Raw genomic sequence first — 10,638 nt, 5'->3', positions numbered from 1 at the left:
AAAAATTATGATGTGGAAATGGCATAGGGGAAGCTAACATGTACAAGAGGCATATCTCCTGATCACACAGTCAAAATGTTTATTAGCGATAAGCTTCAGCAAGACAGTAAATTTTTTCTCTGTGACTCTCATAAGTTGTATTACATCTGCATCTGCAACAACAGTCGGGAGACCACGATGAAAACCAAACCGAAGATGAAGCTACTACATTCATGTCTACAGTTCGATTAATTCTAAAGCCATCCAATAAAATATAAGCTGTTTATTATTTGAGCAGATTAGTGTCTGAGATGCTTTTAAGTATTAGCACCAAAAGCATCTTCACTGAAGATGTTGAAATACCTTAAAATCACTAAGAAAATATAACTATGCCAATTCATAGATAAGGAAACTGAGTGTGGTTGATGTCGATGCTGACAGTCAAGGAGGGTTTACCTGTGGCAGTTCAAGATAATTAGTGAGTTGGCAAGGATGATAGGCACTACATGGAAGGTGTCCTACCAAAGAGTTTTCTCAAACTTACCTTTATGTCATTGTTCCTCAGGCTGTAGATAAAAGGATTAATCATTTGAGGAACCACAATGTACATCACTGAGGCTACGGTTATCTTTCTGGCAGACTGTGCAAACACAGAGCTGATGTACACACCAACACCTGTCCCATAGTATAAACAAACAACTGAGAGGTGAGAACCACAGGTGGAAAAAGCTTTATACTTTCCATCACCTGATGGTATCTTCAGAACCAAGGAGACAATCTGAGTGTAAGAGAATATGATTCCAGACAGAGGAATACCACCCAGTAGGCAAGCTCCAAAGTATATTAGGATGTTATTAATAAGAGTACTGGAACAGGAGAGTCTGAGGACCTGAGCAAGCTCACAGAAGAACTGAGGAATTTCCAGGCTTGTGCAAAAAGACAGGTGAAAAACCATCAAACTCTGGAGCAAGGCAACCATCATACTAATGAGCAAGGAAAGGAGGATCACCATGCCACAGAAGCAGGGATTCATGATGATGTTGTACCTCAGTGGGTAACAAATGGCCACATAGCGGTCATAGGCCATTGCTCCAAGAATAAAGTTTTCCAAAAACCCAAAAACGAGGACAAAAAAAATCTGGTTGAGGCAGCCTGTAAAAGTGATGCTCTGATTGTGTGTCTGGATGTTCACCAGCATCTTTGGAATGGTAGCTGTGCTTAAACAGATGTCATTCAAGGACAGATTGCAGAGAAAGAAGTACATGGGGGTATGTAGATGAGAGTCAGAGGTGACAGCCAGGACAATGAGCAGATTTCCAAGAACAGTGACCAGGTACATGATCAGGAACAGGCTAAATACAAGGAGCTGCAATTCCGGATCCTCTGTTAGTCCCAGTAGAAGGAATTTGGAAACATCTGTTTGGTTTTTGAATTCTATACTGTTGATGAATCTGATGGGAAGACATGGTGACAAGACCAATAGATGAAAATGTTTGGTGCCCAGAACACACAGTACAGCAAAAGATCCACCAGAGACAGACATTATCTTGAGGGGAAAAAATTAATAGAAGAGAAGACCCCCCACCAAAAAAGCCAGCCTACCTTCTATGTGCACATTATTTTATTATTTTTGAATGGATAAAAGAACTGAAACTTATAATGCAGGTGTCAACATTTATTTAGAAAAAGCTGATGACTTAAAATTATTGTTACATAATCTGTGCTTGTATGTTTATTTCAAATATTTGGTAATTTTAAAAATAAAAAAAAACTTGAGAATCTGCCTGAGGAGTCTATCTGAGACTCCACATCATTCCATCATCACCCACAGTGGTCAGTGCCATGTATTATAGAAAATACGAAGATGTACTCAGAACCACATAGATAAGATGAATTTGACAAGCAGCCCTCTTCCAAAACCAAGACGACACAATGCCAGGAAATGTCAGAGAATTTAGCAACATGCCTCGTGTTTGACAAGGCTTAGGTAGTTGCTCAACTAGAAAACTCTCTTTTTTTTTAAGGTAAAGCAAGAGAACAAAATTAATTATTTGATGTTCATGTAGAGATATAATGTGACAAGAAAATAGACAAAAATATCCCCATGGTAGACACAGCTCCATTGTTAACCTGCATGCACTCTATTCATTATTCTCTTGGATGTAACTATCAAAACACCTGCTCTTCTTTTTCCTTGGTGACTTTAGGTTACCTGGCTGGCATCTCCATGGAATGATGCTTGACATCTGCTTTGTATGTAGAAAATTAAAGGCCTGTACTCAAGCAAGATAGAGAGTCTGTGTAAAACACTAGGCTCTGTGGCAAAAAAGATCATCTCTGGGACGTATTCTATCTCTTTACAGGAGACATACTCTTTAAGTGCAACAGCACAGGCAGACTATTTTCAGTCTCTGGGTCCCTGGAGGATCAATATCCAAAGCTCCTCATTAACTCAATACCTTTTTGTTATTCTTATCCCAGAGCAGTAAATATTGTTGATTCCCTAGTCCTCATAGACCAACTAACAGGAACTCTGGTGGTGTGGAAGTTTAGCGTTTGCCTGCTAACCAGGAGACAAGCAGTTCGAAACCACCAGCTGCTCCACAGGAGAAAGACAGAACTTTCTAATCCTATAAGGAGCTACAGTCTTAGAATTTCACAAGAGCAGTCCAATAAGTCACTATGACTTGGCATCGACTCTACGGCAGTGAGTTGAGTAGATCAACCACATGCCATTTGCCATCTTTCACCTATTTCTGCACATATATGCTATCTATCATATATGCTGAACATATGGATCTACCATCCTTTGGATTGATTTCAGTCTTTTCTTTTAGGTACAATAAAATATATCTCTATAGAATCAATAGTTGTGGGAAAACCAAATTCAACGTTAGGTATGGAAACCTATTTTCTTTTTTGGATATTTGTAATATGCATTTACATTCACATAGCCATTAAAATGCAAATCCAGCAATGCTTCTTTTAAAACTTGTTGACTCTTTTGAGTTTGAATCAATACTGTTTATTAAGTATATTTAATAAATTCACTGATAAATTCTAGCTATAGTTAAGTTAAACAATTCTGCTTCTCTCTCTCTCTCTTTTGAGTTTTAGAACTCCAAACCTACCACTTTTCTAGCTAACATAAATTTAGCATACCTGTTTCTTTATACCTGAGAGGCTCTGGTTTGGAATTGTAATATGTAATTTTTCTTTCTTTTTAACCTTTTTGTTTTGAATTAAGTGGAGGTATGCTAGTCTTAAATTCAACAATATATACATATTTTGTTTATCTCATCCATTGCAATGCGCTAAATGTCCCATCACTAATTCTGCTTTCTCACAATCTTTCCTGTTTCCATTTCTCCCTCTTTCCTCACCCTCTGATCTTTGCTGTTGGGTAAATGCTCCCCTTTTGACCTTAAGTGATTGGCTATTCTACCACAGGGTGGAGTTCAGTTCCAGATCTGATGGATGCCTAAGGATTATAGTATCAGGGGTCCCACCTGTCTCCATCTTTTATGATTTTGAATTTTCCCACATTTTTTTAACCACTCAACCCAGGACCTTCTAATGGGATCTTTTCAGTGTTTGGTTGATTTAGTTTGCCGGTGTTTCTACATGTACAGAGACTTTGGAAATCTGTAGTTCTTTGATATTTTGAGATAAACTTGGGACAAGTTGGCATTGTAAGGTCATCGAAGACCAGCAATTATAGATGAGACATAGTAAGATAGAGCTGGACTCAAAATATGTGGTAATGTTTTAGCTCCCCAATGGAACTAAACCAAAAGACAGTGAATTTGAAGAACATCTCTAGGACACATTGGCCACATTGAACACTAATGACAGAAGATCTGATAAGCTGTGGGAGGATTATAAAACCATGTGTTTTTAAGTGCTGATATTGAGCTTCCACATCATGTCTTCCCACAGATATAGTTAACTTGACTTTTGCTTCTTCCATCTAAGGAAGTCCATGTGCACTGTTGAAAAAGGTATTAGTGATGAAAAGCCGTTGGTTTTGCAAAATTTTATCATGCAGTCTCCAACTTCACATCTATCACCAATTCCATGTTTTCTAACTACTTTTCCTTCCTCTTTGTTTCCAACGTCTGCATTCCAATCACCAATAACTATCAATTCATCTCAATTGCATGTTTGATCAATTCTGACTTAAATCATTGGCAGAATTCTTTGATTTCTTCATCGCTAGCTTTTTTGGTTGGTGTTAAAGTGATTCATGATATTGATTCCTCACATTGCATAAAACTGATTGATTATTGTTTGTTATTCCTTACATTGCAGGATTTTGTGTGTTTTAGTATTTACCTTATTGTCTGTAATTTTTATGCATTCCTCAGTGCCTTCCTTAGCCTAAGTGGCATTGTGTTGATTACCTCATTATTATACTTCCTACTACCTAAATGAGTTACTATTTACCACCTAGTTATTGATTACCACTCCCCATTTTCAACCATGGTAGCCATGAAAGATGTTTCATTCTGCATATAGATCTTCTTTTTGAAAATTTTATAGTAGTGGTTTCATAAATATTTGTTGATTTGCTAAAGAGACTGTTTCTGCATTATTTGTTGGGTATGGCCTTCTTTCAGAAACCAACTGCGTAGATGGATGGATTTATGTCTAAGTTATCAATTCTGTTTCATTGGTTTATGTGTCTGTCTTTGAACCAGTATCTTTGTTTAGATATTTTGCTTCTGTGCCTGGTACTATGATTTGAGATCAGTTATCATGAAATTTCTCTTTCTGGTTCTTCTTCAGAAGTACTTTGTTTATCTGGGATTACTTTGCTTTTCATGTTGTTGTTCTTATTTTTAGGTGTCATTGTGTAAATTCTGAACCATAGGGCTCCTTTGTACCACAAAACAATGTGTAGTCCTGTGCCATCCTTCCAATTATACCTTGCCTGAGCCCATGGTTGCAGCAATTGTGCCAATCCATTTCATTACACGTTGATGGAATTTGTATGCGTACCACATTTTAATTCTAGATCACTGTGAATTGTATTAATATTTTTAAAGTGTTAAAGCTTTCACCCTGTAATAAAGATTTTCGTTGATGGAGCACAACTCAAATGAAAAAAAGAAAACAGCTGAAAGCATCTAGTAATAACCAGAACATGAACTGTATAAGGTATGAATCTAAGAAAATTGAAGTCATTAAAAATGAAATGGAATGAATGAAGATTGATATTCTAGGCATAGATAAAATGAAATGGACTAGTATCAATCATTTTGAGTCAGACAATCACATGCTTTAATATGCCAGATGTGTTAGGCTGTTTTACTTTCAGATATATGTGTGTGTGTATATTGAGGAAGGTGTTTGCATAAAGAAGCGGTTTACATAATTATACTAATGGGAAAGTTCAGATCTACTCAAATCCATAAACCCAACCTTAAGTCGGAGGCATTTTAAACAGCTGGGGCTGATTAATCAGGCAGCAGGAAAAGAATAAGGCAAATGAAGCAGGTAAGACCATGGCTGGTGGATGCAAAGGTGGATGAGTCCAAGATTGGCATGTCAGATGTTATGCTTTGATGGCTCCAAGTGTCAGAAGGCAATATGGTGGGTTTCTGAGCAGAACCTGGCAGATTAACCCTCAGTAATTGTTGTATCCTATTTGGTCTTTGTGAATGGTCTTTGTTGTTAAACAAACTTTGCATAATGTTGATCTCTACCACCATGGCTACTTCTTTCTTTAGCCCATTGGGTATTCACGAGAGTGCCTAGGAACTAGGATAACTATTTTCCACATGTCACACTTTCCACTTGATTGTTACAATCCTCCTCTGCTGAGGTTTCCCTTTAGTGAATATTCACAAGAGACACAGATATTTGAAATATTTTGTCCATTCATGATGATCTAACAACCTATATATTTTAAATACCTCTTCATCAGAAAATTTTCAATCATGTTCCTTCCAAGTCCTTCACTATCCAGCCAAACCATTGGCCACAACACCTTCCTCAAGAGAAAAGTACTTATTTTTCCATCATGGCAAAATGGAGTGCTGGGAGCTCTACTCTAATGTTGCTCAGGATTTCTCTTCACCACTGCCCTTCAGGAGGTCCCTGAAAGGGGATGCAATGCCTTTGTTCTCCACTTTCCAGTTGTATCTCTTACCATGCTGAATGATCTGCAAACCAGGAATGGGTTTCCTCTCTCTTAATCAACTGATCATGAGGAATTTTCAGGAGACCATGGGTGCATATTGAGAGGGGATGGCAATATGACAGCACGGAAGAACATGCATCACTTTCTGATGCAAAAAATTTAAGTCCTATACAAGCTTTATCTCAACGATATGACTTATTTTTAATGCCACAGTCCTGTTGTGTTAATCCAACTTTATGACGTTCTGGGTGAGACAGAGTTAACGATGGACAGCTAAAGTTGTATGGGGACTTTATGGCCAGTTTTCAAACATTCAGTTTCACCTACTTCCAGAAACAATTCAAAAGCCATTTCTAAAGAAAACAGTGCAGTTATAGACAGATGATGACATGAATTTGCTCCAAATCCTAATTGCCTGTACTGTGATTCACCAAGAGGGACCCGTCAATGACTCAAATAGCTTCTCTAGAAGGCAGATCCTAAAGTCCAAGTATGAGAACACTCTTTTTTATTTTCTCTTTGAATAATCTATTTATTTATTTATTTATATTATTTTATTGAGGGCTCGTACAATTCTTATCACAGTCCATATATACATCCATTGAGTAAAGCATATATGTACACCTGTTGTCCTCATTAATCTCAAAACATTTGCGCTCTACTTTAGCCCTCAATATCGTTTGCTCATTTTCTCTCTCCTTCCCCCTCCCTCCAGAACCCTTCATAATTCATAAATTATTATAGATTTGTCATAAGTTACACTGTCCGACGTCTCCCTCCGCCCTCTTTTCTGCTGTCCATTCCCCAGGGAGGAGGCTATACTTAGATTCTTCTAATTGGTTCCCCCCTTCTACCCTGCATTCCCTTCACCCTCCAGGCCTCACCCTTCTCACCGCTGGTCCTGAAGAAGTCATCTATCCTGGATTCCCTGTGTTTCAAGTTGTTATCTGTACCAATGTACATCCTCTGGTCTTGCCAGATTTGCAAGGCAGAATTGGGATCATGATATTGGAGGCGAGGGGGAAGCATTAAAGAACTAGAGGAAAGTTATGTGTTTCATCATTGCTACCCTGCACCCTGACTCTTGATAGCAACCTGAACTTGTCACAGAGCCTTCTCTTATTTGGGCCCCTTCAAAAGTAAATAGCTTTTCAAGTCATTTGATAAACAGTTCAAAGTAGGAGACTCAAATGAAAGACATATTGCCTCCTAAATCCAAAGAAACATCAGGTTGGTGAATCCTTTTTAATTGTGGAGTTTCAAAGAAAAAATTGTATTCTTCATAAAAAAGAAATATAGTGTCATGTTGCACACAACTAATCTATAGACATTTCATTGAAGTGGAAATGCTGTCAAGTTAACTTCCCATGAGTTAATTGTTGGACTGCTAACCAAAAGGTTGCTGGTTGGAAGAAACCATCTGCTCCACATGACAAATATGAAGCAATCTGATTTTCTAAAGATTACAGCAGTGGAGACCTTATGGCATAGTTCTATTCTCTACTATAGAGTAGATGTGAGTTAGAATATACTAGATAGCAATAGGTTTAGTTTAGGTTTATGATGAAAATATCATACCAATATGTCTAAGGTTACTTATATTTCTTTTTTACCCAAATCAATCATCCATGCTCCAATGACCCAACCAAATAAATTATAAGACCTTTTCTTACCTCTGACATGGAAACATTAAATTAAGAGTATGTGTTTATTGGGCCCACATTAATGAAATAAGCCTGATTCAACTTTATGATCCTCAGAACACTATCCCATATCCTTAATGGGCATTTCCACACATTCCCTCGGTTTGTGTTTTTACTTGGTATTAAAATCAGGCAGTTATTGTGAGATGTAGTGAACCTCTTCCTGAGTCCTCCTGTGTATTTCAACTTTTGAGGTCTCTGGGTGTAGTTATAGGTTAATAAGTAAAAATTAATGATGGAGGTGCTCCCAGAGAATACTCAGCTATGATTTTAAGGCATCTACATCAGGTGATGCACCAGATAATTCCTCAGGCACTCCCCTAGACATATCTCAGACAAAGACTTATCAACCAAACCTAACTTAATTTCGATGGATGATGTTAAAAGGGCTGGTTCTGGTGGCAGGTATAATGCAATGGGATTAATGGACTCACAGTAAAGTTCTGAAAATAATCTCTAAACTCATGGGAAATTTCAACATCTCAACAAGAAAACGACAACACAATTTAAAAATAGACAAAGGACATCTATAGACTTTCACCAAAGAGGACATTCAGACAACCAACCAACAATCAAATGTGCAGGATCACTAGCCATTTAAGAGAAACAAATCAGACAATGATGAGATAGCACATTATGCCAGCATTGTTAACAAGGTTGAAAGAAACAGAAAACAACAAATACTGCGGGGATTGAATCCCTCATACAATACTGATGGGACTTCCAGACAGTAAAACGACTGTGGACAATGGTATGAAACTTCAATTGGGACAGTAAATTCCAAATGACCCAGAAACACTAGCATTACTTGGAAACAAAACAAAACAAGCAAACAAACAAAAAAGTGACAAAACCAGCACACTCATATCTATTGCAGCACTAGTCACAAGTTAGAAACAACCTGAATGCTTTATGAGTGGATAAATAATCTTGGAGGAAAATGGAAATTCCCAAAGACATCATTGTGATCATGCAGAACTTGTATATGGATCAAGGGAATAGCACTTGTTTTAAAAGCACGAAAGGTGTACAACAGGGCTGCCTCCTCTCACCATATTTATTCAACGTGTGCTCAGAAAGTAATCAGAGAAGCTGAATTATATGAAGAAGAATTCAGCATCAGAATGGGAGGAAGGCTTATTAACAACCTGCGATATGCAGATGAAACAACTTTGCTTCCTGAGGACAATTTGAAGCACTTGCTGATGAAGACCAAGGATTGTAGCCTTCAGTATAGATTACAACTCAATGTAAAGAAGACCCGAATCCTCACAACAGAACCAATAGGTAACATGATGATAAAGGAAGAAAAGTTGGAAGTAGTCAAGGATTTTGTCTAGCTTGGATCCACAATCAAGGTTCATGGAAACAGCAATCAAGAGATAAAAAAGATGAACTACATGCAACATTCTCCTACACAAGACTTCTTTAAAGTATCAAAAATTAAGAATGTTACTTTAATGGCTGAGGTGTGCCTGATTCAAGCCATGATATTTTCCATTACTTCATGTGAACATGGAAGCTGGACATTGAATAAGGAAGATCAAAGAAGAATTGAAGCATTTGAATTTTAGTACTGGCGAGGAATGATTATACCATGGACTGCTAAGAGGACCACTGGACATGACTTGGAAGAAGTATGCACAGGGGGGTCCTTAGAGACAAGGATGGCAAGACTTTGCTGTCCATACTTTGGACATGTTGTCAAGAGACACCAGTCCCTGGAAAAGGACGTGGTGCTTGGTGAATGGAGGGGTAGTGAAAAGGAAGAAGGCTCCGAAGGAGATGCACTGACACAGTATCCATAGTGGTTACTGTGTCAATGTATCTGCCAGTGGGCTCGGTCATAAGAACAATTGTGAGGATGGTGCAAGACAGGTTATTGTTTCATTCTGTTGTGCATTAGGTCGCTATGGGTCAGAACCTATTTGATGAGACCTAACCACAGCAGCAGCATGCAAAAAAAAATCCAAACAGAATATAATACATTATTAAAGAATAATGCCAGAACGTTGTGACACGCCATGGCATGGATTCATTTGGAGGACATTTATGAGTGAAGTTAGTCAATCACAAAAGGACAAATATTGTATGAGGTTGAACAAAGAAAAAATATCAAGATAAATATTCGCATATGCAAAGAAAAAACTTTGATTTTCAATATGGGGTGGGAAGGAAAAGAAATGAAGGGGAAGCAAATAGGCTAGGAAGGAGCCAGGTGTTAATTTGGATGAAGGGGAAGATGATATCCTTCACAGAAGAGGCAAAAGAAAAATGAAAATGGGGTGGTGGCGGCAAGCTCTAAGAGGATTGATAAACTGTTTTAAATTGTTGAATACAAAAATTATCTAAAGATATCTGAAATTAAATCCCTCATCTAATTCTAATAGATTTTTAAAAACTCAGTTCACAACTGAAATAACTTGTGTATGCAAAAAGTTTGTGGTAGCTAGAAAAGGTCTGTCTCTCTTATGGCATTTTACTGAGTGAACGTAGTCAATCACAGACAGGACACATACTGTGTGAGCCCACTACAAGCTAAGGAAGTGTTTTCACAAAGGAAAAATATCACCCTTGTATGGTTACCAAAGAAGTTTTGGTAGCATAGTGGGGTATGTTTCAGCCTGCTAATTGTCAGGGAAGCAGTTTGAGCCCATACAAATCTCTGATGGAGAAAGATGATGCATTCTGTTCTTGTATAGATTTGTTGTCCTGAGAATCATCGACAAGATGGGAAAGTAAAAGAGAGTAAGTTACTTTATAGATGATACGTACATGTTGGGTTATGGGGAAGGAGATATACAACAAACA

At 37.8% G+C, this 10,638-nt stretch overlaps 1 protein-coding gene across 1 annotated transcript; it reads right to left on the bottom strand.

Moving 5' to 3' along the window:
• Positions 1-481: 481 nt before the first annotated feature.
• Positions 482-1,522, bottom strand: LOC101659475 (olfactory receptor 7G2-like). Its single transcript, XM_004714312.1, has one exon. It carries the CDS (start codon positions 1,520-1,522, stop codon positions 482-484), a length of 1,041 nt encoding a protein of 346 aa, XP_004714369.1.
• Positions 1,523-10,638: the final 9,116 nt, after the last annotated feature.

The sequence above is a fragment of the Echinops telfairi genome, unplaced genomic scaffold (assembly GCF_000313985.2).
Source record: "Echinops telfairi isolate 266 unplaced genomic scaffold, ASM31398v2 ScPeMD7_7459;HRSCAF=8497, whole genome shotgun sequence".
NCBI lineage: Eukaryota > Metazoa > Chordata > Mammalia > Afrosoricida > Tenrecidae > Echinops > Echinops telfairi.
Note: the sequence above shows the minus strand (reverse complement) of the source record. Positions and strands in the feature narration are given on the sequence as shown.